Source organism: Musa acuminata, chromosome BXJ1-6 (assembly GCF_036884655.1).
Source record: "Musa acuminata AAA Group cultivar baxijiao chromosome BXJ1-6, Cavendish_Baxijiao_AAA, whole genome shotgun sequence".
Lineage (NCBI taxonomy): Eukaryota > Viridiplantae > Streptophyta > Magnoliopsida > Zingiberales > Musaceae > Musa > Musa acuminata.
The window spans coordinates 2,864,856-2,892,708 of NC_088332.1; the positions used below are offsets into that span (position 1 = coordinate 2,864,856).

At 40.0% G+C, this 27,853-nt stretch overlaps 3 protein-coding genes across 6 annotated transcripts; all 3 read right to left on the reverse strand.

The window, feature by feature from the left end:
• Positions 1 to 1,731: 1,731 nt before the first annotated feature.
• LOC135582826 (uncharacterized) lies at positions 1,732 to 4,231 on the reverse strand. 2 transcript variants are annotated; one of them, XM_065185953.1, is made up of 3 exons: positions 4,077 to 4,231; positions 3,850 to 3,964; positions 1,732 to 3,775 (listed from the first exon to the last, which is right to left on the reverse strand). In XM_065185953.1, the coding sequence occupies exon 3, from the start codon at positions 3,659 to 3,661 to the stop codon at positions 1,865 to 1,867; it is 1,797 nt and encodes a 598-aa protein (XP_065042025.1). In that variant the 5' UTR covers positions 3,662 to 3,775; positions 3,850 to 3,964; positions 4,077 to 4,231; the 3' UTR covers positions 1,732 to 1,864. The 2 variants fall into 2 exon arrangements, with proteins under 2 accessions (XP_065042025.1, XP_065042026.1); XM_065185954.1 differs by having other exon boundaries at positions 3,850 to 3,957; positions 4,077 to 4,228.
• A 258-nt stretch (positions 4,232 to 4,489) lies between these two features.
• LOC135675618 (DNA topoisomerase 2-like) lies at positions 4,490 to 12,003 on the reverse strand. Its single transcript, XM_065185955.1, has 21 exons — positions 11,868 to 12,003; positions 10,335 to 11,655; positions 9,756 to 10,048; positions 9,599 to 9,665; positions 9,226 to 9,496; positions 8,934 to 9,133; positions 8,641 to 8,850; positions 8,440 to 8,553; positions 8,242 to 8,355; positions 7,942 to 8,106; positions 7,673 to 7,858; positions 7,407 to 7,562; positions 7,188 to 7,321; positions 6,928 to 7,096; positions 6,652 to 6,840; positions 6,383 to 6,569; positions 6,254 to 6,303; positions 5,743 to 6,168; positions 5,453 to 5,662; positions 5,267 to 5,366; positions 4,490 to 5,187 (listed from the first exon to the last, which is right to left on the reverse strand). Exons 2-21 carry the CDS (start codon positions 10,923 to 10,925, stop codon positions 4,601 to 4,603), a joined length of 4,419 nt encoding a protein of 1,472 aa, XP_065042027.1. The 5' UTR covers positions 10,926 to 11,655; positions 11,868 to 12,003; the 3' UTR covers positions 4,490 to 4,600.
• Positions 11,745 to 27,555, reverse strand: LOC103986634 (uncharacterized protein At1g51745). Of its 3 annotated transcripts, XM_065185956.1 has the most exons (4): positions 26,813 to 26,923; positions 25,583 to 25,660; positions 15,026 to 16,089; positions 11,745 to 13,482 (listed from the first exon to the last, which is right to left on the reverse strand). In XM_065185956.1, exons 3-4 carry the CDS (start codon positions 15,909 to 15,911, stop codon positions 12,191 to 12,193), a joined length of 2,178 nt encoding a protein of 725 aa, XP_065042028.1. In that variant the 5' UTR covers positions 15,912 to 16,089; positions 25,583 to 25,660; positions 26,813 to 26,923; the 3' UTR covers positions 11,745 to 12,190. The 3 variants fall into 3 exon arrangements, with proteins under 3 accessions (XP_065042028.1, XP_009402956.2, XP_009402955.2); XM_009404681.3 differs by lacking the exon at positions 25,583 to 25,660 and having other exon boundaries at positions 11,745 to 13,479; positions 26,813 to 27,555; XM_009404680.3 differs by lacking the exon at positions 25,583 to 25,660 and having other exon boundaries at positions 26,813 to 27,554.
• Positions 27,556 to 27,853: the final 298 nt, after the last annotated feature.

Sequence of the window (27,853 nt, forward strand, 5' to 3'; positions counted from 1 at the left end):
ATAATATATTTAAATTTACGATAAGTATCTTTTGCTATCATTCGAATCCGAAAGAACTAAACTCGTCTTCTCTATTTCAATCCTTCACATCATCGCGGATTAAGGATAAAGGAGAGATAAGAAAAAGATCTTTAATCTACTAGTTCACATGATTAAGGAGAGATGAGAAAAAATTTTCTAATCTCTCAATAATATCATATTCATATCTTCGTGTATTCGGATATTGTGTGCTGAGTCATTATGAGGTCCAATCTATTTATAGACGATAACAGAGACATAAATAATTAGGAGAGCCTGATTACATCAAAATCCTCTCCTAATTACTTCTATTGGGTCCTTCTAATTAATGTGACCATCCAATTCAGTCCAAGTTTCTTCTATTGAATAAACTTCAATGTGATTGTGTCCACAAATCTGATGACACGATAAACTCAGAACCATTGATTGTGTCCACAAATCTGATGACTAATGTTCATGGCAGTCAAATGAATCATCAATGTAACAGTACATCAAAAAAAAATATATAGTAGCTAATTGTGTAGATATAGGTTGGATTGTTTAAATACAAATGTCTTGGCAGGAAAAAAAGAAATGACTTCATAATCGTCAAGTTGGTAAACCACACATGATTCCAGATGAACATAAACAACAAATGCAGATTAACATCTTTCACAGATATCCTAAACAAGACTTTTTATGCTACTGGAGTCAACACATGCAGATACCTATTTAAAAGCATAGCAATCAGAACAAGTTTTCAAATTAAAACAGAAGATTTCTTCACCAAAACAGAAGACTTTTTATGCTACATCCTCTCTACCAATGACCATATGAAATGCAATTCTTACAACCACACTTGATGAAACTTATGTTGCAGGTTACTTTGTGCTTGTTATCAAATGGACTAGATTCATAAGTTTCTGCCAATATGACCAATCACAACTGCATTCCCAGAATTATGAACATATTTGACAGCTGCTTGTTCCTGCAACAACAAAAAATACCACTACAAGTTCCTCCTCATCAAACAAAATGGCTTCTGGCCTGCCAAGACGGCACATGATAAGGTCGATTGGTAGGCACAAGAGGCCTTCCAACTGGCACATACAATTCTCATAATGCGAGAAAGGTACTGGCACACTCCTACAGCACATGACGCCATTCCTCGACCCAACCTAACTGGTTTAACGGCTGTAGACACTTCAGGAGACCATCTTGGTTAACGGCTAATACCAAGATGAACCAAAAAGTCAACTGATCTTGGCTTTGGATGACAAGGATGAAAGAAATATCGGTCAAGATATTTGGATACACATCAAAGACATTGGACTTGCACAAAGGCTTGTGCAGAACCTATGCCTCCACAATTATGCACACGAGAGAAAAAAACAAAGAAAATTGATAAAAGGATTGATGAATTCTCTGTCTCCTCTAAAAGATCATCTTGCCACACAAAAAAATGATTGTATTTGAAAGAAAATAGCTAGATAAAAATCTAACAATTTCAATAGGTTTTCTGCATATCCATTTTATTATAGCATCACAAAAGTAGAACTGGAAAGTCAACAGTAGAACTCAATGATCAGAACCATAAATTATGGTAGTCCATCAGATCAGTATTTCAGATACAGAAACTAGCCATCGACATTGTAATACAGCCGTAAAGGTTATCAAATTTCCAGGATGCGTGTTGTGCAGAGTATAATAAATGAAGGAAATCAAATGGCAACCTGACCCAAGATAATCAGATAAATATAAATGTTATCCAAACAACTAAGTATAACACTCTAGTGGATTTATTTCCGCATACAATCATACCAAGAGGTGAATAACTAGAAGATGTCTAAACAACAAGACAAGGAGACTAGTTCAGCCTTCTTCTCTTACATGAGTGAAGTGTGCTTTCATCAACATCAAAAGAACCATAAGTGTTGCTTCTAACTCTCCTTCTACTGGACCGAGAATATCCTGCACTATTTGGTTCTGCGAGAGCATCAGTGGCAGCAGCATCTCCCTGTATCATGGCCATGGTGCTAGAAGCAGAGGCCTGATCAGCAGCCAATACTGATTCAGCGTGATGCCTGATTGTTGGTGGTTCCAGATTTAAAGGATCGGCAGATGAAGTAGATAGACCATATCCATTGCTACTACTTGCATTTTGTCCAACCATATTACCAATCTCTCTATCTGTGCCATGGTCATACATGGAATTCTGTGGCCAAAGATTGGCTCCATCTCGGAAGATAGAATTTGTATTACTTCTGATAGGGTTTGGCACATTGTTTATGGGCAATCCAAGATCCTCAGTGATAGATCCACTTTCAGGATTTACCTCTCTTTGCAGTCTTCTTGCCCTCATCCTACTTAGAGCTCTACGATGAACACTGTCAAATATTTCCTGCAGGCTTGGGTCTTCGTGCCTGTTTTCTCTATGCATGTGCTGATCAAGAAGGCGTCTCCATGACAATACAATTCCCTCCCCCAGTCTCCTTGAAACTGGGCGATACAGTTGCCTAAAGCTTTCAAATCTATTTCCACGTGGTCTTGGTGGTATTGTAAGATCTGACACCTCATCCTCATTATTTTTCTCAACAGTAGGTTGCAGAGACCCTCTACCATAAATAGGTGTGATGTTTGATTCAGTTACCACTCCCTTACAAACAGGGCATTCTTTAAAATCAGAATGGACATGCAGCCATTGATATAAACATGGCCAGCAAAACAGATGTCCACATGAGGTAACAACAGGTTCTACAGCCATATCAAAACATATATTGCACTCAAAGTTAGCAGCACTTGTACCTTTCTCTTCCCTCTCCTCTTGTGAAGTTTCTGTTGTATCATTTTCAGCACTCACTTTATGCTTCCCATTATGTTCCAAAGATCTTTGGGAGCTCAATGTATCACACACTGGCTGTTCACGAATAGGCACTGATGGCGACAGAAAACTGGACCTCTCACTGGCATGCTGAAGCAAAGATCTAAATTGTCTGTTTGGCCATCGAAGGCTAGATTCGGTCAGTCTTCTGAAATGTGCCTCAGTGGTGTGAAGAGGCTCAGGCCTCGAAGAGGGGCCATCTTCCGGACACAGGATCTGACCTGTTTGCATGGGCATTGATGGGTAAAAGCGAAAGGTGGCTGTTTCGTGATCCTGTGAATTTGTCGATCCAGAAACATAAGGTGGCGAGTAAAATACAGGTTCATCAGCACGTCTGAGTGGAGACGCAGGGTAATAGACCATATGAGAGTCATCATCCTGGACTGCAGTTTCATCGGGTTCCTGCAGAGCTGGCAGGGGTTGTACACTGGAAGGAGAATATGGAACATCAGGTCCTTCAGGGTCTCGAATAATTGGTGGAATAGCAGACGAGGATTCCCCATATCGTTCATTGGAAGGGAATGGGGTGTACTCTGGAGTGTCGATCCTATGAAATGGGAGAACAGCCGGCATGTCAGGGGTGTATTCGGCATGTGAAGGAGAGTATGGAGGGTGAGAATCCGATGGTTCCACGGCACCTGACATGGGAACTGGAACACGGACGTCCTCGATAGTGGTGGAAGACGATGGCAAGTACAATGAACTGAGAGCGAGATCCGGACCGAGACCAAGAGTGCAGGGACGAGGGGAACGAGGCAGCCCCAGGTAGAGGTTCAGATCCATCCTCCTAAAATTGCTCTCATTTCCCTTATCTGTCAATCCAAGAAAGCAAACAACCCTTGTTTCCCCAAATCCTAGCAGCAAAATCCCACCTATTCCACCGTACCATCGAAACTCCTGCACAAAACCTGATAAAAGAAGGGAACGAAAAACCCTAGCTGACTCACAAAATCGAAAGCAAGGATTTCTACCTTCTTCAGTAGGATCAGATCTTCATTGGATCACAATAATCTTCCAATAGGGGAATCAGGGTTAGGGTTCCTTTTCTCGTAGCGAAGTGGAGACCGACATTCCAAACGCTGGAAGCTTACAGCAAATCAACGAAGCGATCGGACATTACAAGGGGAAACAGCGAAAGGGGATGGAAGAGCAAGCATCAAAAGGAAAAGGCAAAGCCGAAAGGTTCAGAAAGCCTCACCAGGAACTTGAGGTCCGCAAAGGCGACGTCACAAAGGGGGACGGCGTTGCTCCCCCTTCCCCCTTCCCCCTTCTCGGCTACCAGAGAGCGAGCGAGCGAGCGAGCGAGAGAGAAATGGAGCGGCGGAGGGGTGGGGCGTGTATGGCTGAGATGCACTTGTGCTGTCCACATGATCATCTGATTCAGATCAAACGGTTCGGATGTCGCAATGGGTTCAAGGCCGAGAACGATGCCAAAAGAGACTCGCGTACCTACCCGCTTCGCCTTCTCCGTGAAATGGCTTCACCGAACGGCTCATCGACGCCGGTCCCACCACATTGCCATTGACCGCTTCCAATATATGTGGACACATCACTTACTCATAAACTTACTCCGTAAATACTGATCTCCAATTGTTTCACGAACAAGACGAATGATCAATCAGTAACATCAGAATACAGTCCAAGCTTTTCCCTCGAGTAACTGTTACATCAACATGGTGTTACAATAACACGGTTCTACTATACTCGTACAATTTAAGCTTCCTACTCTTCGAAGTCTGAATCGGCTGATTCCTCTTCCACCTCTGAATCGCTCAGCACATACACAGCTCTCGTACTGTTCGCTCTCCTCGGTCGAGTTCTTGCCGCTGCCACTTCGTTGATCGGTGAAGGGCCGCCATTTGAGGAACCGCCAGAGTCTTCACTGCCGGAGGGTGAACCTTTGAGTCGACCCAGCACTGATCCACTTTTGTTGTTGAAAGGAGAAGCTCTCATCTTCCGGACCTTCTTCTGTGGCGAGATCCTGGTGGTGGCATTTTCCGCGGGCTTAAGCACTTGGGTGATGCGTTTCTGACTCGAAACCGGCAGTGCCAAACCCCTCTTCCTTGTCGCGGTCGTGGTAGCCTTTTCTTTGGCAGGCTTTTTCCCTCTACCTTTCCCTCCTTTAGGTGCTTCCACCACACTGAAATCCTCATCGTTGTCTTCGTCTATGGCGGGCATGTGATTTCCAGCTTCGTTATCCTCGTCATCCGACAGGTCGATCGAAGTTGCCTTCCTTGTTGCAGCGCTATTTCCGTCCGCTTGTTTTTTGTCCTCTCCCTGCCCGACCACTGCATCTGTTGTTTCCATTGCTGCAACATGGCAGACATTGAGTCTTGCACCATGTGCTACCATAATATATGTGACGCAATGCTATTCCAGTGCGCCTACCTGGGTGATCCGGAGAAGAGTCGAGATTGTAGGCAGCAAGCCGATCTTTCAGTGCAAGAATATCATCGTCGTCTTCGTCGCCGCTCTCAACCACCACACGCTAACAGGGAAGTCAGAAAACAAAATTGACTTAAGACAGAGTGGACTTCAAATATATGAAGTTATCATCACTGCAATTGAATCAACCTGTTTAGCAGGAGCTCTCTTGGTTGCCCCTCTAGGCTTCTTTTGTCCCGCATCAGTTGCAGTAGCCTCCGATCCAACAACGGATGAGTTATTTGCTGCATTCTTTCTTGGCTTCTTCGGTCCTGGTCTAGAGGGTGCAAGACCGGCAGTGGTCTTCATTCTCATCTCTTTCCTCACCCCCTCGGCCTCAGCATCTTTTCGTTCTAGCTTCTGTAAAACGTATAGGCAAACTTGTAACATGACAAATGAAACAGAAGAGTAATTTCATAAAGATCAGTAACAACACTTACATCCAGCTCCTCTTCTAATGCATTGAGTTCCTTCAACCATAGAGATTTTGCAGATGTTCTTCTTAATTCATCAACCTCTCCCTCTAGTCTGTCTTTATCTGCACAAAGCTCTTGAACCTTCTCTAACGTCAAACTTCCTATCGGCATGCACATCAAATATTCGTAATCGCTGGCTTTTACTCCACCCTTTCCCACCTCAGGGCTCTCTTCTTCTTGATCTTCTTCCTCCACAGCTCCGGCGACAACAGCATCAATGCCTTTTTTTTTCTTTGGCATAGGAGTGAACCCTTTCTGCTGCAGTTCAAGGAACAGATCTGCTCTCTTCCGGTTACTGACTATTATCTCACCTCTAACAACACCAAGGATGAACCTCGCTTTGTTATCCAGTTTCAGCAAATCGAGCTCGAGGTTGTCCAAGAGTGCTTTCTGCATTAAGATGGTGAAAAGTTATTAGCGTCTACTACACGAAACAACCCAGAGAATTTCGGCACAACAATGACAGAAAGCTCACCTTTCTTTTTTCATAAAATTCATATCTCATATGAAAGAACTCCTCAAGAACTGCAAATAAGATTGGAGTGTTAGCAACTAATTCAAGTTGACAAGGAATGTACATTGATATTTGCAGAATGAAACTTACTCTGCTCGGGATTATCGTATTTTTTTATGACACCCTTCGAATCAAACAAGTGCATATTGGTGGTGCCAATTGTTGTAGTCAGCTTGAACTTTTTCTCCAGCCCTTCTTGTCTGGCAATGTTCATATTCTCCTCTGTCAAAGTTACCTCAAAGTGGACCGTCTTGTCATCATTATACTCCCGATAATCCTGTGGATAATGCACCATCACATATGCTTTTCTTCATGTATAATTTCTGAACTTACACAAAAACCATTTTTCAGCAATTTACCTTGATAAATGGTTCCTTGATCTTATCATTCCCAGTCATCATGGACTCAAGAAATTCCTTGTAGTCCTGGGTCCATCTACGGACCGGCAACTCTGTTATTCTCAGTGTTGTGTTGTCAACTTCTTCTATGACACCAGTAATAGTATAGGTCACACCAGCTTCCTTTGTTGCTGATTTCTCTATCCGACCCTGATATAATAATTGGAACCGAATCTTGTTTATGTTCCTCTTATAGTAACCTCAAGTAGAAAAAGACAGCATAAAAAACGAACATACCTTGAAACCTCGATACCATGGGTCCATGGGTTGCATTGGTTCGTCATTCAACAATCGCCTAACGTTAGCTACAATGTCTTTTGGGTTGTAATTAGGAACATAGGAACTCCACCCAGTTCCAATCCCTTCACTTCCATTGACTAAAACTGTAGGTATGACAGGCATATACCTGACAATTAAAATATGTGAGTCATAGATAAGCTCAAGGGAGTCCAAACAATCAAATTATAGAATGTAATCAGTGCTTTCTAGATGTTTACCAGGTGGGTTCAATTGATTGCCCATCCTCATTTAGGTAGTCAAGAAGAATATCATCATCCTTGGAGAACAAGAACCTCGTGACAGGTGACAGACAAGTGAAGATATACCTTGCACTGGCATGATCTTTGCCTCCCTATGAATGGTGAGGGGAATAATGAGTTAGAAACCAAAGCATAGAGCCGAATTAAGATATAAAGAGAAATCTTGAGCAAATTTACCTGGTGTCTAGTACCAAATTGTCCTTCAGGTAGCAAAAGATTTATGTTGTTGCTGCCCACAAAATCTTGAGCCATACCAATTATAGTAGTAGAAAGACTCTGCTCGCCATGATGATATGCTGACTTCTCAGAAACATAACCTACAAACTGGGCAACCTGTACGACAATGAAATATGCATTAAATAAAAGATTTATGAACTTGTCTTTAAACACTTAAAACTACTGCTTGGAAGCAAAGTACTCAAGGCTCCCCTTCCTTGGTATACCTTGGCCTGCTTTACGAAATTCCGCTTGAAGGCGCAAAACAAGATCTTCCTCTGGCCTGGTTTCAGGCCATCAACCATTGAAGGTATTGATCTTTGTAGGTCTGCCCTGGAGAACAGGATCAACTCCTTGTTGATGAAATCACTGTATTTGATAAGCTTCTGCTTTTGATCAAGATAATTGTCCGGCTGAAATAGTTTGATAAAATGTGTTTCTCAGAATAGAGTTGAAAGATCAATTGGCTATGGTTAGCGGTAATCATGAAACTTACCTCAAATTGGCGGAGCCAATTCTTTCTAGCCTCAATCTTTTTCTTGCTGAATGCTAACTCAATAGCATTACCATCTTGCTCATCCGCCCATACAAATTCCTTTTTGTGCTTGTCTATGTCCTTAAAATACTCTTTGCCTTCTTCTGATTTACTTGTCCCTAACCCCTGAATCAAGGATAGACAATGTTAAAATCTAATTCTTGAGTATATGCAAACAAAGATCTCTCCATAAACAATAAACAGAGAAAATAATACTTCGGGAAGATCAGATTGAGATTAGTTATGCTTTAATCAGCAAACCTTATAATACTTAATTGACCAACCACTTGAATTCCCTCCCAAACTTTCTTTCCATGCTTCATACTCTGGCATGGAATAGAATGATAGAACAGTCTTGTTCTTGTTATTAGTTGCCTGCATGAAAGATGATAGATATATTCTTAATTCTCATACATAATATTTCTCTAACATGTCAGACTATTGTGGAAACGACAATACCTTCAAAAGAGGTGTTATAAACTCAACCATAAATGAGGGAACTTTTAGCAACGAGGGCCAAAATGTATGAATAAAGTTGATGAGGAGGCCCTTGATGTGCGAGCCATCATGATCCTGCACAGAAATGGAAGTAACTTTTTTTGCCAGCAATGCAATTATATTATGGTAAGAATAGAGTGATGCACAGGGCTGACACCAAACCTGATCTGTCATTATCATGAGATGGCCATATCTCAAGCCTTTAGTACTATCATACTCCTTTCCATGCTGCAAACCAAGAATTTGCTTTACGTTCTGGATTTCTGCATTATCCATTATCTGCTTATGGTTAGCTTCTCTGACATTCAGCAGTTTCCCTCTCAGCGGGAACACACCATAGTAGTTCCTGCCTACTACCGAGATACCAGCCATCTGTGATGAAGTAGAGAATTGAGATTATGCTTTGGAATGGGAAGCTGAAAGTGTACATGACTAAATAGGCTGAAACGACTCACAGCAAGAGCCTTTGCAGAATCTCCTTCAGTCAAAACCAAGGTACACTTATCGGAGTTCCTGCCACCAGCATCATTAGCATCCTCGAGCTTGGGAATGCCTGTAATCCTCTGCCTTTTGGCACCATCTGTTTTCTTCAATTCCTTGCTCTGCTTGAAATCAGCCCATGTAAGCAGAGTGTTTACGACTCCTGATTTAGAAACTGCAAAAAGAGAACATGTTCAAATTATCGCAATGCTTTATTACCGTCTAGAGAAAAAACTGGAACAGCAGCATGTCAGGAGTAGAACTAACCCTTCTTAAGGAACTCTTGTGAGAGCTCACACTTTGATCCAAAGCTTCCCTGACGAGTAGTCAAGGTTTCTTTGGTCTGTGAATCGAAGGCAGGGTTATTGATGAGGGCATTGACGAATACCCATAGATGACTTCTCACATTGTGTGCTTTAAGGTTAGCATTCTTGTTTTTCTTGTTTACGACGGTCATTATATGGTTGGTGATCTGATTAGTAACATACTCAACGTGAGTTCCTCCCTTGATAGTTGAAATACCATTCACGAAGCTAACCTGTATGAACGAGACGCAACTGATGAGACACTATGCAATCCATAAACAATGTCAAATCCAGTAGCAGATACAACAATCATCAAGCACAAGTTCCATGTGTACCTGCTGGAACTGCCCTTCACTTAGACTGACACAAATCTCCCACCTTTCATTAACCTTCTCCGCGATCCTGGTCGAACAATCCACACCAAAAAAAGATCATTTTTCTTATAATCAAAGGCTGAAATGAGACTGAGAGAAGTGCAGGTTCTCAGCAGACCTTGGAAGTGGTTCAGTTCTGGACTTCGATGCAGACTGAAGGTACAAGTTGACGTAATCGGAGAAAGTCTTTACAGGTATCCGTTGCCCATTCAACTCTACCTTGACGGACTTGCCGAGGGTTCCAGCGAGATCAACAACCCTCTTCTTCATGAGTGCAACCACGTCTTCCTCGAGACGAGTCATGTTAAATTTGGCAAGATCTGGCCTAAAGGTCACCTTTGTCCAGTTTTCCCCTTCCTTGCACTTGGTAATTGAGGGATCGGACCTTTTCCCCATGTTGTCAGAGAAAACCTACAACCCAAAGCCGAAAAGAACACATGTTCATAGTGTTAAGGATCAGATCACTCGATCAAGAAGCTTGATCAGGACAAAGAAACCATGAAATTCCTGAGCGCCAAACATATCTAGATCCAGAAAAGAGGATTCGTCAAGATCGGGAGCGGAAATCCTAATTCAGAAACATCAGGCAAGGATGTGGCAGAATCGAGAGCAGAGTGCCTCATTCGTAGCTTTTTGGTGCCAGAAATAAAAAATAGTAATCAAGAAATCGAGGTCCAGATCAAGAAACCGTGGTTACCTGCTTATACTTCTTCTGCTTCCTCCCATCGGCGGTCTCGATGATGAACTCCGCGGAGAAGATGTTGGTGAGCTTGGCGCCGTAGCCATTTCGCCCACCCGTGGTCTTCTCGACGTTGTCGTCGTAGTTGCTGCTGGTGAGGAGGTGGCCGAAGATCAACTCCGGCACGTAGACCCTTTCCTCCTGGTGGATCTCGACGGGCACGCCATCGCCGTTGTTGTAGATGCTGATGCGGTTTGCGTCGACGTCGATCTCGACCTTCACGGTGTCCATGGAGGAGTCGCGCTGCTTGTTGTCGGCGGCGTTGACGAGGATCTCGTCGAAGATCTTGTAGAGGCCGGGGACGTAGGTAACGGGGCGGTGGACCATCTCCCCGTTCTCGTAGACCCAGAGGGGCTGAGTGTGCTTCTCGACGGAGCCGATGTAAGTGTCCGGGCGAAGAAGGATGTGCTCGAGCTGCGTCTTCTTCTGGTAGATCTGCTCGATCGTCTTCTTGCCCCTTGCCGGTGCGGGGGCTTCGGCGGTACCGCCCCCCGCAGCGGAGTTGTGGGCGGCGCTGGATTGGAGGGGAAGCTTCCTCTCGGCGGCCATGGCGGTGGTGGAGGAGGAGACACAGAGCTTGTGTCACGGAGAGGGGGACAAAGATCAAGAGAGATAGATGTAAATTGGGCAGAGATGGAAGTGCAGCGAGGAAGAGAATATGGGGAAGGGTTACAACGTTCCAAGATTTGAAATTTGAATTCGTAGCGGGGCGTGTTTGAATTAAATGGCGGTGATGAGATCAGGAGGAAGGATCCAACGGGTGCGGTTAGTCAATAGAAAGGCATGCAGTTCTCCCCATGTCAGGTTAATATTCATTTGAGCCAATGTAATTTTAAATTTTAATCAAAAAAATTTTAAATCAAATTATTATGATTTATTCATATCTAAAATAACTCATGTATTTTTAAAAATATAACTTATAAATAATAAACATTAAATAAAACCTGTGACATACTAATACGTATAATTTAGATTAAAATCTATTAAAATCTATTAAAATATATAAAATTATTTTAGATACGAATAAATCAAAAGAAAACATGTCCTGCTACCTCAATGCTGCATAGCATATCACCTAGAACCTGAAAAGAGAAACAGTAGCGATGTATAAAATTCTCCCTCACACCAATCATCCCAGTGTCTACAAAAACATCGAAGAGAAATGATGTTGCCAAACCAAATAAAAAAAAAAGCCAGAGGAGTTTTACTCAGCTGACGACAGTTTCATGTGGAACAGGGAGATGGTACCAGGTTCCATCAAATGCAGTAGCTAAATTGCCTACGCATCCACAAAAGAGTTGATGAGCATTTGACAATAAATAACTGACTCGTATGCATATAAAGTTTTACAGATCTGGCTCTTTCACATGACTGAAATTTATGATTTATGTATACTAATCAAACTGTTGAACATACTAAAATTTGCAATTAGTAATTTACACGAGTCGGCCAACCAAACACCACTGAGAAAGTTCTTGAATAAGAACACACCTTTGAGTACCGAGATGCCAGGTTGACTAGAAGTGCTATGCTAAAGAAGAGCAGCTTGTCATAGGAGCCAAATATATAACTTGCAATGTGACATTTTACAGCAACAAGCAGGGCGCTTGTTTGCCCTTGGTGACTGGTAAAACAGAATTAGCTTATCAATATAAGGACCCACCTTTGTGACCGATCTAATCGGAAAACTTCATTGGAACATTCACCTCGGGCCAAAGTGTTTGTGAGTAGTGTACATGAAGCATTGAATCAGGTAGTTGGACATATTGCATGGAATTGTCACCTATGATGGAACTTATTGTTGGATCGGCCGTTCAAATATGATGGGTCACAGCAGTTGATGGCCTCCTAACTGCTTCCAGAATCCTACTAAATGCTACCTTCACAGGGACACATGTAACTGAAGGCAATTGTCCTTCTGGTTTCATCAAACCACTCAATATATCACGATCCCTACCAAGCCTCACATCACCATTCTCTCTACTGTTTCTCTGTTCAGTTGCAAAAGAGGATAGTGTTCTAGTTTTCTGGCTTGACAAACTTGCTCTTTTTAATGACTTTTTCTGGCTATTACCCAAGGGTGGTCGGAGATCATGAAATACTTTCTTCTTTGTTGACCTGGACTGGTTTTTGGAATGACCAGAATACATGTCGGGTAGATGTTTGTTTTCTATTTCTGAATACAGAGACACCCCAGCTTCGTCATCCTCCAAAGATGATACTGGATTAGAACGAGGTACTCGTTGCATGGCTGTTCTTCTGGCAGTCCTCCAGACAGGTTGGTGTGCTGTACTTTCATCAGGATTGCTAGAAAAATATTGGCCAGTGGAACCATCTTCTAAGATTTCAATCTGGAGAGGGTGGCCTATAATTGCTTTTCCATTCAATCTGCTCATTAGAGAAACCAGAGGAACATGCTCACCTTGATAGCTTGCTTTAACTTTCAGATCGACATTAAACAAATTCGATCCTATCTCTCTGCTGATATGAGAAGAATAAACAGGATCATAGCACTCACCAGATTCTTCCCAATACTTCCTTCGAGTCACATAAGACGGTCCATCAGCTTCCCAGCCTGGAGTCATCATTAAATGAGAATCACTTCCCAAATTGTTCATGCCAATGCGGCGTCTCCCTGAATCCCTGGCTGCTTTGGAGACTAGAGGGTATCTTTGATTACTATATCCAATGACTTGTTCTTGAAGAAAATCCCCATCACTCAAGTCAACATCATCAGAAGCATAATTATCCTCCTCTTTGATATGGTAGGAATCTGGTTCTACAGTCCTCTGGCTGAAAGGTTCCATCTTCTCCAATTTCAAATTGCTATACTTGGCTCCATATGCAGCTTCCTTTAAGGAAGCATCATATTTATCAGAACCAATGACACAATTCTTGCCATCCCTTACATTGCTTGGCCTCTTAACTAGATTTCGGGTGTTGCGTTTGCCTTTCATATGCCACTTGGAAACTCCCGCCTCAGCAGAAGCATCTGCAGAATGTCCATAAGGATGCAACTGGGAAATGTTGCCAGGAAAAGGCACTTCATCATTGTCCACATCTTCAAATTTCTCCGAACTATGAGATGCAGAAGCGTCACGATCTTCTGGTCCAGATTCAAACAATTGACCACTATCAGAAACCATTGAAGACATGGTTCTCAAGGAAACTATAGCAAAATCAATTAGCATCAAAAGCACATAAAACTTAACATGCGATCTCAAATCATCAATTCTGCAGATGAATTCAACGTCATCTTCACACCATCACAAGTTATTTCCAAACACTAAAATTAATACACAATCATTAATTTAGAAGTTGCAATGGCCAAATCCTGAAAAAAAAATCAAGCAGGACTGTAAGTTTTGTTTGTATACCATAACAAGGCTCTAGATGCACCAACAATTTAAAACACATTGTTAATATGCATATTTGGGCCCCTCAAGATCGAAATTAAAGATTATGAAAATATCATTTGTTTCCATTTAGATTTAAGGATGTTATGCAAACAACCAGCAGAAAAATCATTAGTGGTGTTCTTTTTGCAATGCTGTGCAACGACTTTCAACCTATGCATCTGAACAATATTCCATTTTTTCATATTAAAATCCTTTACAAGTCTGCATATCTACTCAATCTACAGTTTTTAATCTCCAAAAAGAATAAACAACAAGATAAAAGATAAGGAGGCAAATAGCAGAGGAAATAGAATTTATAGTCTCGAGGAAGGAATTAGAGACAGAAAGAGGATTATAAGGAAAAGAAAAGAAGAAAAGGACTTAAGTAAAGCATCGGTCAGTGGCTATTAAAAGTTTATTAGACATGGACCGACACATCCTGATGCAGAATTATGCATAGCCACTAATCCCTGCATTTTCAGGCTACAGCTACATAAACTATAACTACTGAAAAGTGATACTTCAACTAATTTATAAACAAGCCCAAAAACTGTTAGATAATTGACCTTAACTGCACTCGTAACTTCAAATAAACTAAGCTAGACCAGCGAACACTACAATTCAAAACAAATATTGTGGGCCCATTAAAGATACTGGAAACATATTTTAGTTCTTTTTGGTTCACCAGAAAACATAGTTTAATTAGGGTTTTTCTTGCCACGCCATTCTTATTGCCCATTAATGCCCATCCAGTGCTCTAGGAAAAAAGCATGCACATTTATAAGGCCCAGAAAATGAACAACATGGCCAGTCAGAATAGCAGAGAACAAAACATGTGGCAATATATTGCAATCCTTGGAACATAAAAAAGAAGGTTAGTTATGTAACAACAAATAAGTATACCTAGCTATTCTAAATGGACCTGGTACTAAAACAAAAGATTCAAAATTCATCCTTGAGACCAAAGTATAAAAGATTTTGGCTACTTCTGAAATGGAGCTAAGAAAAAGAAAGTGCAATGAACTTGAGTTCATCTAAGAGTTCCTGTAGTCACATCGCCAGTTCTTGTAATGACATCTGCAACACCATCAAAGATGACACAGCAGCATCACACCAGATAAACAGTTAGCTTTTAACCAAGCGATCTACAATAAAAGCAAAGAAATAGAAGCCAGAAACACAAACTCAAGAACTTGATCCATCCCTGATGAAGAAAAAGAAAATAATAGATGAACAACTCAAGCATGGTACCTCCCAAAAAATCTTCCTCCTCCATCCCAGTCTCCAAGTAATCCTTTAGAGAAGAATCAGAGTCAGTCATCTTGATCATTCCAGAAGATGTGCAATCTTCTTCTAAAGAACCAGGTCGGTCAAGGCTATCCATTCCAATCTGGTCTGCAGGTATCTGCATATCTTCAGAAGAATATCCTCCATCCTGAGAATCAACTGAATCAGCAGGCACATAGATGCATCTACTTCGTTTTGCCCGACATATAATACCCATATGGTCTTTTCTCCCTTGTGTTCTGACAATGTCAGGATAATGAATAAACTGGGAAGAATCAGAAGACTGCAACTTTGCACTACTTTGTAAAACTTGATGAAGGGGCCGACGTCTATCACGCTTTTTCGCTAGAGATTCTTCAATCACACCGCCATGTGACCTTTTTCTATTGATTTCCAAGGCATCTTTGACGCTACTGACATGACCTCTACCACCCACTATATGCCCAGCACTAGGAAAAGCATCCATGTTATTCTCAGCAGGTTCCTTGGTAGTCAACCAAGGAACAGACTTGGGGAGCTTTTTCTTTGAAGCAATCCGCAGACCAAAATCCTGCAGTCCTCTCATCCGATGAAAGGTATCCGAAATATCTTCTTCCCTTCCTATTTGCTTACTATTTTTATGATCGTCATCCATTTTCATAGAATTGTTGATATTCTCTTCCTCATGCAACAAACCTGCTTTTCTGGGAAGCATCTGAGTCTTGCGAATGGCATTTTTACTATTTATCAAAGATTCATCATTTCCTGTGAGTGTATCTGAAGCTGACAAGTTAATAAACTCTCTTTTTAAAGTACCTAAAGGTTTGCCTGTAATTCCATTAGAGGTGATCACTTGTTTTTGCTGCTTCATTTCAAGCTGCTTTCTTTCAAGTTCAAGAGCATGAAGAATAGCATCCTCTCGGCGTGCATATTTCTCCCTTTTCTTTATAGGAACACCTAAGGAAGCTTCAGCCTTTTCAATGCAGGCATCAAACTCCCCGCAGCGAAATGCCTTAACACGTTTGGATTTCTCTAAGTTGTACCAGTCCCTGCCAATAGGTTCACCTTAAATATTTCAACTGAAACACATCATACAATGAGTATATACATATAAATCAACAGGAGATTCTATGTCATTGGTCAACGATGAGATTGCATATGACATAACTCGATATTCAAAATATAATAATATACAGAGCCTTGCTTTGCACACAATAACATACTTTGTGGCGGATCCCAAAATGAATCAGTTACTGTCAATCTTTATCATTTGCTTAAAAGCAAACTAAAGAAAACTTCGCTAATGTGCAAGTACATCATCATAGCCAAAAAAGATAAGCTTAGATACTCCTAGCGGATGTATATCGAGCAACTCTAACTTGAATCTTTGTGTTAAATCATACAGTCTACAACACTATCTGGAAAAGAGAATCATACATATTTTTGAGCCAAGTTAAATTCCACAACAGGCATCAGCTACTTTTGATTGGAAAAATTAATTATTTTTTAATTGAATGTAAGAGTGTAGAGAGAGATTTACACAGTTATTTGTTGACTAAAGAAGAATCTTATTGATATATTTTCTAGAGATATCACATGATGGATCTTAGACGGGTGGCACTAGAACTTTAATGGAGGGGGAATGCACCATATATAGTTATGATGAAATAATATTGTATGTTACCATAAATGGATATAAACAATAAAGTTTGATATTGATATAAAGGTTATATAAAGCATATAATTCTGCTAAACAGCACATAAAGAACTGTCATTCAACACCTTGAATATGGCAATTGGACTAATAGAAAAGAGTTTAAAATGAATATATTTTGAAGAATCTCATGAATCTTGTCAAAACATATAGAAATCTGGAATTTTCTTTGAGCATTGTGGCAATATTCAAACAACCTAAAGAACATTTTCAGGCTATAATCCCTTATCACATATATCACTATTCTTTGTTCTATCAAAACATATATGAAATATCAAGAATCACGTCTCAAATGAGTTGTTTATCTGGAAGAATGTTTTTCCTTAACACTCAACAAATATCACAGAGAGTATTCAAATTTATTGTTTTCTTAGAGATAGTAAAGAGAAATACAGAAAGAATTTTGATCATAACACCCATAGACTAAACTCGTATAACAATCTTCATGTTCTTAATAATAATAGCCTAAAATAGGAGGCTCAATCTTATATTATGTTATTCCTATTTCAAAATCAATAAAAGATTTTTTTAAGTTTTAAAACCCAGATTTATCCTTACCATATATATAATAAAGGATTAGCAACTAATTTTCTTATTCCCTCTTCCTGGGTTCAAGGGGATACAGCACGAAATTTCACCTACTTCAAGGCAAAATGGATGGGAAGTGAGGACACAGAAGTCTCACATGGAATTTGCTACCTGATTAGTTAGACTGGCAACAACGGAAAATAATATGAGGTACAGTGGTGCTTTTCAGTTTTAACATGCACAAGGTAGGATAGAGGGCTGTTCTCAACCCGCCTGCACGGAGCACGTGGCCACGCAACCCCCACGGCTATGTTACTGGTTTCATAAAAGGACAGATACACCTAGAGGTTACAATAAGGCTGGTAGTTTGCATCTTAGTCTCTTTAAAAAAAGATTAGGTCATTGAACTGTCATTAGCATTCCGAACAGGCTTGAGGTTGTTTGCTTTTCAAAGAGAGACAAGACCCCTGCTGCAATATTCATTCCAACAAATGAAAGAGAAAGGAAAAAGGAAACAGATAGGAGAAAGAAAAAGAAAGCAAAGAAGCAAGATAGGACTGGTGGTCAAGTCAAATTTTTTCACAAAATTTTTCAATCTCAAAAAATCTGTCTTTTGAAGGAATGGATACTCTTCTAGTACCACATAACCTGCCTTTACTTTCCTCATTAGGACTCTTATTAGAGAATAAAAAAGGAAAGAAATAACCTTAATCAAGCCAGCAAAAAATATGAGTTAAACACGTTCATATTAAGAATATTGGATATCAACTCAAACTCTTTTATCTCATACACTCTTATTTGATGACAGGCTTCAAATAATTCCAAGAACGACTTCTCTGTGATATTTTATTACAATACAATGAGAACTCCCAGAAAATACTAAAAGATAAAATTAATTTAGTCAACTGTACCCAAAATCAAATAAAATCAAGACTGAATATATCCTAGTGGACCTAAACTTCAAAACGAACCTAATTTTAATATGAACAAATTTGTGAAAAATCCAACGTAAGTCACCAGTAGGATATTCAGGTATCATAATCACTAACTCCTAAGTGCTCAATTTATGGAGCAAGTCATGTATATGAATGGATTTCAGTCATCACATTCATGCCATGCCATTTCATAAAACACATCCTCTGTGGGAGTATTGTAGGGAAGTTTATAATGGAACTGTTGCAAGATTCAACAACTTATGAATTAAACAAGCCAGAAAAGTCAAGACCAAAACAACTTGAAAAAACTAATCACAAAAATACAATCACCAAGACAACAAGCAAGAGGCTATATTGCAATGAAATAGAGCTACATACCTAGAGGCTGCAAAGACATAACAACTCTAATTGGTCAGGCCTTTCAGCCAAAACAACCAATGCCTGGAATAGCTTTTTCAACACGACAGTAAGATTATAGTCTTCATAAAGTTAGATTCAGGCAAACAAGAAACATAGGCGGCAAACCAGCAACGGTAAGCTAAGATAGTCGATGAGAAATGAGAAAGACTGTGATCTAACGGAAAAAAATGCAATGATAATAGGAGATACCAGTAGATGCATAATATGGCTAGAGACCAAGCAAAACCTTACAGAAGCCATTCCAAGATTATGGTAGTTAGTGCACAAGTTTACAATGATATTAAACATGGAATACAATCTCAGTCTGATACTAGATGGTCAGACCAGTAATGGTAGTAATACGGGCCAGCATACAGACACTCAGTATGTGTCGCATTTGAACATACTGCTCAGATTAGAGAGAAAAAGAGAGAGTGGAGGAAGAGGAGATGATGGTAGTGACACAGCAAGGAGCATCAGAAGGCAGCGTGATGGAGAACCATCGAGCTTCACAAAGGATTTCAGAAAATTTTATTCTAGGCAAAGACACCAACAAAAAGTCATCAATTAGTTGGTCTATAAAATATAAATTATACGAATTATGTTGAAAATTAAAAAGTCTTTTGGTATTTCTGGGGACTCCTTTTGTATTAAGTGTACTCTTGAATTAAGTATACTCATTTACTATTTAGATATCCTAGAAGTCATATTTTAGATTTCTAAAAGACATACTAATTCTCTAGGAGATTATTCTTGGGAATCATTGTCTTCATTAATTGTACCAAGACTCCTAAATCCCTATAAATGGTGGAGCTTGTTAATGAATCAAGCACTATAGTTTTGAATGAAAAAAAATGCTTGCATCTTCTCTCTCAGAGTCTCTTACACTCTTCCCTTGCTATATTGCTCTCTTGCTTTCTCTCTACTTTGTTCTACATCAGTTTGGTATCAGAGCCCATAAAAAAACCTGACCTACACCACGTTGTGTTCCAACTAGCAGCAAAAGCCTCGATCAACACTCATGAATCCTTACACCTCCAATGTCAATCTCTTACGACTTTGGGGCGACTGCCCCTACAGAATTGGTGGACCACATAGCTCTCAATGTCGAGTAAATTTTTGAAAATTTTACTAATATTTTTTGTCAGAAAGAAAAATCGTATATTTCATTAGAATGTGATTTTCAAAAGACTAAACCTTAAAATAGAGTCACATCCAAACCAATTTAAGTAGCCTGGGTTAACAAAACCACTTTACCCATGACCAAAAGATGTTCGGTACCAATCAAAATGAGTGATTACCAGGGTGAGATCTATTGTGACATCCTACCAATGGATGTTGCCCACATTCTTTTAGGTCTGTCTTGGTTGTATGGCCTTGATGTCACCAATCATGGGAGAGAAAACACGTATGCCTTTCAATATAAAGGCAAAAACTATATTCTACAACCAGTAAAACCGTTAGAAAAGGACAAAATAGGAACACTCCCAAGTCTCTTCCACAAGCCCCAACCACTAAGGGACTCCACTTACTGGATCCTAAATCTTTTGAAATAGAGAGCCTAGACAACAAATTTTGTATGACCATTATTGCTAAAAAAATTCCTAGCCTTGTACTATTCCTAACCAAACTCCCGAGGTTAAATCCTTATTAAATATTTTTTTTGATATCATACCCTCGAAATTACCTAGTGAGCTACCATCCTTACGGGAAATTCAACATGTCATTGACCTTGTCTTAGGATCACAGCTCCCTCCTACATTATAGAATGAATCATAAGGAGAGAGTTGAGTTAGACAAGTTGAAGAACTTTTGGTTAAAGACTTTGTACGACACAACCTCAGTTCTTGTGATGCCCTTGCTTTGTTAACCCCAAAGAAAGATGAGTCTTGGCAGATTTATGTCGATAGTAGAGCGATCAACAAAATAACAATCAAATATAGCTTCCTAATTCCTCGACTTGAGGATATGCTACACCTTCTCCCTGGATCCAGTTGGTTGTCAAAACTTGACCTGAGAAGCAGATACCACCAAATTCATATTAGACCTGGTGACAAATGGAAAACAGTATTTAAAATTCATGATGGCCTATATGAATAGCTAGTCATGCCTTTTGGTCTATCCAATGCCTCGAACACTTCCATGCGTTTCATGAACAATGTTTTACAACCCTACATAGGCAAATTGTTGTAGTCTACTTTGATGACATCTTGATCTTTGCTAAAACCAATGAGAATCATTTGGAACATCTTCGACGGGTTCTTACTACCCTTCAAGTTGCTAAGCTCTATTTCACTCAGAAAAAATGTTATCCAACGCCTCAAACACTTTCATGCGCTTCATGAACAATGTTTTACAACCCTACATAAGAAAATTGTTGTAGTCTACTTTGATGACATCTTGATCTTTGCTAAAACCAATGAGAATCATTTGGAACATCTTCAACAGGTTCTTACTACCCTTCGAGTTGCTAAGCTCTATGTCAATTAGAAAAAATGTTCGTTCATGCAAACCCATATCCTATTCCCTAGGCTTCAACATTTCTACCTAGGGTGTTTCCACTGATCCAAAAAAGATCCATGTCATTTTAGAATGGTCTAAGCCTAAAACCCTTCCTAAAGTTCAAAGTTTCCAAGAATTAATCACTTTCTATAAGAGATTCATTAGAGAGTTTAGTTCTATCATGACACCTATCACTGATTGTCTAAAGAAATGTGAGTTTTCTTGGACCTTGGCCGCTACCAAAGCCTTTGCAAACATCAAAACGAAAATGACCACGACTCCTATTCTTAAGCACTCTAACTTTAGTAAACCCATTGAGGTCACTTCTATCATGACACCTATCACTGATTGTCTAAAGAAATGTGAGTTTTCTTATACCTTGGCCGCTACCAAAGCCTTTGCTAACATCAAAACGAAAATGACCACGACTCCTATTCTTAAGCACTCTAACTTTAGTAAACCCATTGAGGTCACTTGTGTTGCCTCTGGTATAGGCATACAAGGAATTCTTAGTCAAGAGGGTAAGCCTATCGCCTTTTCAATGAGAAACTCAACGATGCAAAACAGCATTATTCTACCTACGACAAAGAATTCTACGTGATTGTGCAATGTCTTAGGTATTGGCAATCTTACCTTCTATAGCAAGAGTTTATCTTATTGTCTGACCATCAAGCGATTAAAAGAAGAGTATATCCAATGTCCAGACTTTAGTCACGTATATCGAGAAGTCCAAGATGAAAACCATCGTGAATGTATGGACTTCATTCTAAGGGATGGTTACCTTTTTTTATTTACTAGATTGTGTATTCCCCGATCCTCCCTTCAAGACATTTTTGTTTGGGAAATACACATGAGTAGATTAGTAGGTCACCTAGACCGAGGCAAAACCATTGCATTAATCGATGATAGATTTTACAGGCCTTCCTTACAGCAAGATGTTGCTCTAGTGGTGTCATAGTATTACACCTGTCAAATTGCTAAAACTCGCAAACACAATATTAGCCTATACACCCCTTTATCCATTCCACATACACCATGGCAAAATGTGAATTTAGATTTGTCCTTGGACTTCCCAAAATAGCTCGTGATCATGACTCCATTCTGGTTGTTGTTGATCGATTTTTAAAAATGGCTCACTTTGTCCCATGTAACAAGACCAACGACAACTCACACATTGCTGAATTGTTCTTTCGAAAAGTGATTAAATTACATGATTTGCTCTTAACCATGGTGTCTGATAGAGATGTAAAATTTGTTAGCTATTTTTGGAAAGCTTTGTGAAAACTATTTGACCCAACACTGAAGTTCTCTTCAGCCTTTCACCCTTAGACTGATGGTCAAACTGAGATTGTTAATCGTTCCTTGAAAAACCTTCTTAGATGTTAGTTAGGGAGAAACCCGAAAACTAGGACTTCAACTTACCCACTACAGAATTTGTATACAATAACTCAGCCAACTACTCTATCAAAAAAAGCGCATATCAAACTGTCCTCGGCTATACTCCTCACACTCTCATTGACTTTGCACCCCTTCCTTGAGTATCATCCCTCAAAACCAACATACTCCTTTGCTCAACATATTCATGATTTGCATGCTAAGATTCAACATAAAATTGTCATAAGTAATGAAAGTTACAAACTTACAACTAATGTATATCATAGAAGTCAAGAGTTTCAAGTTGTCGATTCTGTCTTGGTTCACATTCGTCCTGAGAGATTCCTTAAAAACTCATTCAAAAAGTTATATGCCCGAGTCATTGGTCTTTTCTCGTTATCCAAAAACTGGGATTTAATGTATATATGCTCGATTTACCTTTCGACTTAAATATTAGTCTAGTTTTTAATGTAGAGGATTTAACTCTATATCATGGTACTTTTGAGCCTCCTCTATCTATCGATATTCCTGCAAGTGACAATCCTCCCAAAGCACCGATTCTCCCACAACATAGGGATGAGGTAGAGGTCATTCTTGATGACCGTCTTGTTGCGTCTACTACTAGCATTACTCAACACTTTCTTATCAAGTGGCATGATGGTCCAACTTTCGATGCCACTTAGATTACTTTGGGGGAATTTCAAGACTTTGCAGCAGACTTATTGGACCAGTACCTTGCATATCACTCTCCGAGGTCAAGTTCTTTTTTATCGAGGGAGAATGATGGAGAACCATCGAGTTTTGCAAAGGATCTCAAAAAAGTTTATTCAAGACAAAGATATCAACAAAAAAGTCATCAATTAGTTCGCCTAGAAATTCCAAGAGTTGTGTTGAAAATTAAAAAGTCTTTTGGTCTTTCTAGCAGTGATTTAAAAAGACGCTCGGGTGCTTGCCTAAGTGCTCGGGCAAGGCGAGGCCCGAGCGCCTCGTTTAAGGGCCGAGCGACATGCTCCAATGAGGTGCCACCTAGGCACTCGCCCAAGCCCAGGCGTCGGGCGCTTCGAGCGAGGCCCAATTGAACCAACTAACGCATGCAGTTATATCAGCACGTGACCCCGACTCCCAACCCTACACATGCTTCTCTCTTTGTTTCCGTCGTCGACGATTTCTCCCTCTACCTCCGCCGCCAATGGTTTCTCTCGTTGCCTCCAAGTCTTCCTTTGTCGTCGTCCGAGTCTCCTCAGCTTTCGCTGCCGTTGTCCATTGCCTACTACTATCCGCGACATGACTCCACTGTCGTTGTTGCAGTCCGTTGCCTCCTGCTATCCGCGACTCCACTATCGTTGTTGTCTGCTACCTCCTACTATCCGCGACTCTACAGCTTCTGGTGTTGTCTGCTGCCTGCAACTCGGCATCTCACCGCGACTTCTTCAGTCTCTACTCTTCCCTACTACTGTTAACAGTAAATATACTATTAACAATATATTATTAATTACTATTTAAAATAATCTTTATTTATTAGATTAATAATAACTATTTAGATTTTAACGCTGCTAATCTTTGTTTTAATTTAATAGAATATTTTTTATTTAAGTAATAATATTTATTAATTATATTATATATTTTTTATATTTTAATATTTTAGAGCGCCTCGGGCGTTTTGGAACCTTAGAACCTAGCGTTTTTTAAATCATTGCTTTCTAGGAACTCCTTTTATATTAAGTGCACTCGCTTATTATTTAAGTATCCTAGAAGTCACATTTTAGATTTCTAAAAATCATACTAATTCCTTGGTAGATTACTCTTGGGAATTATTATATTCATTAATTATACCAATGCTCCTAAACCACTATAAATAGTGGAGCTTGTTAATGAATCAAACACTACTGATTCAAATGAAAAAAGGCTTGAATCTTCTCTCTTCTAGTCTCTTACACTCTTCTCTTGCTATCTTGCTCTCCTGCTTTCTCTCTACTACTCTCCTCTCTCTACCTTGTTCTACATCACAGTGGTAGAGGGAAGAGAAGAAAGAAAGAGAAAAAACAAAAAAACAAAGGATAAGACAATTACAAAAACTGTCAAGAACTTCAAACCAAGCAGTAGGCTTACCATCTGTATAGTTCGTACGGTCTGCTGATAGTCAGATAAGTCAGTATGGTAAGTTGGTGAAGCTCACACTGAACAAGGTGAAATCACTCAGTTCATGTCCCAAGTGTCTGTCAGGTCAGTAAATAATTGGTACAGATAATATTTTAAACTATGATACGAAACTAACAAAGAAGTGAAAGAAAAAAGGGTAAGATTGCTAAAAAAAAGTTATTTGGCAGGTTTGAATATGTGATCGATGTTAAATATGAAACAAATGGAATTTCAGCATAATGTAGTGTGGTTGTTATATTATGGTCAAGTATAAAGATAATAAAGCAGCAGATTTCAGGGACAAATGGAGTGACACGATATGAGCAAGAAAGAATGCCATGCAAATCAATAATTCAGCAAAAGCATGACAATGTAAGTCAAGGTGCATACTTTCTGGATTGGCCTAGCACATAGGATTATGATCCACAAGATTGGCTTATGGTCAAGGACACAACCAATGAGCAATAAAGGATACAATTTAGCTTAATCCTTATTATTTATAATTGAGATGAATGAGAAGTATAAATGGTCGATTTAGAGTTATAATCAGGATTGGTGTACTAGTATAAGAATTCTGAGATGGAGATCTGAGGATGTGGAAAGGACAAAAGAAATGGTATTAGTTACCAAAGTTACATTCCTTATGGACAAGTTATCAGCAACCAAGATGCTGGAGAAGTGCACTGATAAAAATACGATAATAAGATACATCAGAAAGTAACAACCTAAAAAAATGTTAAAGAAAAACAAGCAAACATGTAAAATCTTGCTGTTACACAAGAAGTAGCGCCACTGAGGAATATTAATTAGCCAAAAAATTTGTAAAGCCAACACAAGGTACTCAGGAAAAGACTACTTGTTTATAGTTAAATGTATGTATAATTACTAGTTCATAGTGTGGTTTTATAAAATAGAAATGAAGTATTTGGTTCAAATACAAGAAAATCTAACCAACATAGGCAACTTCTCCAGAATTTAGAAATAGGACGGCTACTATATAATTTGTCATTCTGTCTTCAATACTTGTTTCTGAAAAATCAGAATGATCATTAGAACAATCTAGATGAGGTGACAACTATATCAGGAATTAGAGGCTAATAGAAAATTATAAAGAAAATCAATGGGATCATGGTCCGCACTAAATTCTACATTCCTTTTCGAGGGTGAGAAAACACAACAGAAGATGCAAATGAAGAAAATAATGCTAGAGACATATTGAGTTTATAACCCGAGTGTCCAGTTTTCATATAATAATCAAATGGTCAAACACCTTAAATTGCAACATTTTCGAAGATCCTATAAATGTTAAATTTCAACCATATAATCCCAATAATAAACTTGCATATGGATGTCCAATGCTCAGGCTGCTTGTGCCTGCTCCTGTTTAACAGTGTAGGGCTCTCTCCACCTTAAAAGAATCAGGTTCAGTGGATGAAAGTTCATGCCAAAGGAAAGTCCAAGGAAAAGCATTTCACAGAATTACTTTCCCATCGATGAGAGCTAAAGTTTATATGATAGCAGAAAAAATTGAACAAAAAAAGTCATCCATCTCTAAAGCTTAACCATCTCTTCTAACACACAATACCCAGGAAGCATAACCTGAACCCCACAGCAGTGATGTTACTTTGTTCATAAAACAGCATGTTATCGATGACATGCATATTCTAACTGCATGGACACATAATGCTTCCACGGTGAAGAAAGAGCTTCCTAGCTACCACTTGATTTAGCTTCAACCCATCCCGTAGGTGACCAACTCTAGGCCTCAGTTGAGTTCCTAATTGCGAGAGTTCTTCTGTAGGAAAACAATTGGTCCACAGGCTGGCTTGCATTTATTTCATATAAAAAGATTGCGAAATTAGAGCGGAACTAGATAATTGGAAGGTACTGAGTCGCATCAGGCACTGCAAGCACACAGCACCGTGGAAAGAGTAAATTTGATACGCAATAGCAAATAAATATCGAGAAAATTAGAATCATAAGAACGAACATACTAAGCAAGAATCAGCCAAGAAAACACCAAATCGAGATTTATGAAAATTTGAAGTAGTGCATTCATCCATGCTACCTTTTCTTGATATCCAGAGAAGGGTACAGAATGCATAAATTAAGAAAAACAAGTAGAAAAAAATAAAATCACCATAGAAGTCGATAAATGAACAAGCAGAACAGAAATCTCACACGCTGGCGTCCTCCCTACCGAGGAGCTTGACTGGCGTCCCGGATCTCGGTGACATGAGATGCGACACCGACAGCTCTTCAGGGCCAAGAATCCTCCCGGGCCACCAAGAGCCGTTCCTGCGGCGCACCCAGATGATCGTCCCGACACTGCAATCGACGCCGCTCCCTCCTCCATCTCCGCCCTCCGAAACCCCCATCTCCTCCCTCCCTACGCCTACAAAACGATCCAAAAGCCAAAACGAAGCCCTAGAAACGGCACGACCGCGACGGCGATCGAGTGGCTGACCGCCGCTGATGCCGGCGGCGGTTTGCAGCTGCAGGTGATGGTTCTCACAGATCCGATCAAGAAGAGAGGATCCCTACCCAGAATTTCCATTTACATCAAAGAAGATCTCATCCTCGACCGACCGGGACCTCCAAACTTAGGGTTTCCTCGAGGTCGCCATCGTCACCTCTTCCCCCACCGACACCGCCGCGACCCAACCCTCGATTGGGGTCAAGGAGCTCCTCCGATCTCCCTCGCCGATGAATCGAAGAGATGCCGCCTCTGGGACCAAGATTCCGTTCCTTTTTCTTTTTCTTTTATTTTCTTTCTTTATTTTCGCCTTCTTTTTTTTTCCTCCTTTTGTTTTCCTTCACATCAGAGAGAGAGAGAGAGAGAGAGACGGGTGAAGAAGAGAGGAAATGCAAACGGTAATTATTTCAAAATAGTAAATAGATGATGACGGGGAGATTAAGAGAGCAAGAAATAAAACGCGAGGGATCGGAACCAGGAGTTGGCTTGGCTTTCTATTCCCATTTCCTGCGTCGTTGTCCCGTCTGAACTACATACGTTATCCTACACCGAGTGATACGGCCGTGTGATGGAGATCGACCGGAAGAGGGTGCTTTCGCCGCGACTACTTTCAGTGGTTCATACGACCGAGGAGATCGTGGGCTGTCGGATTAGGATCCGACGGGCAGGAGTTCCTCGAAATGGTTCACACCTATCGGATGATCAGATCTTACGTGTTACGTGCATTCTGTGTCCTCTTCGCCGAC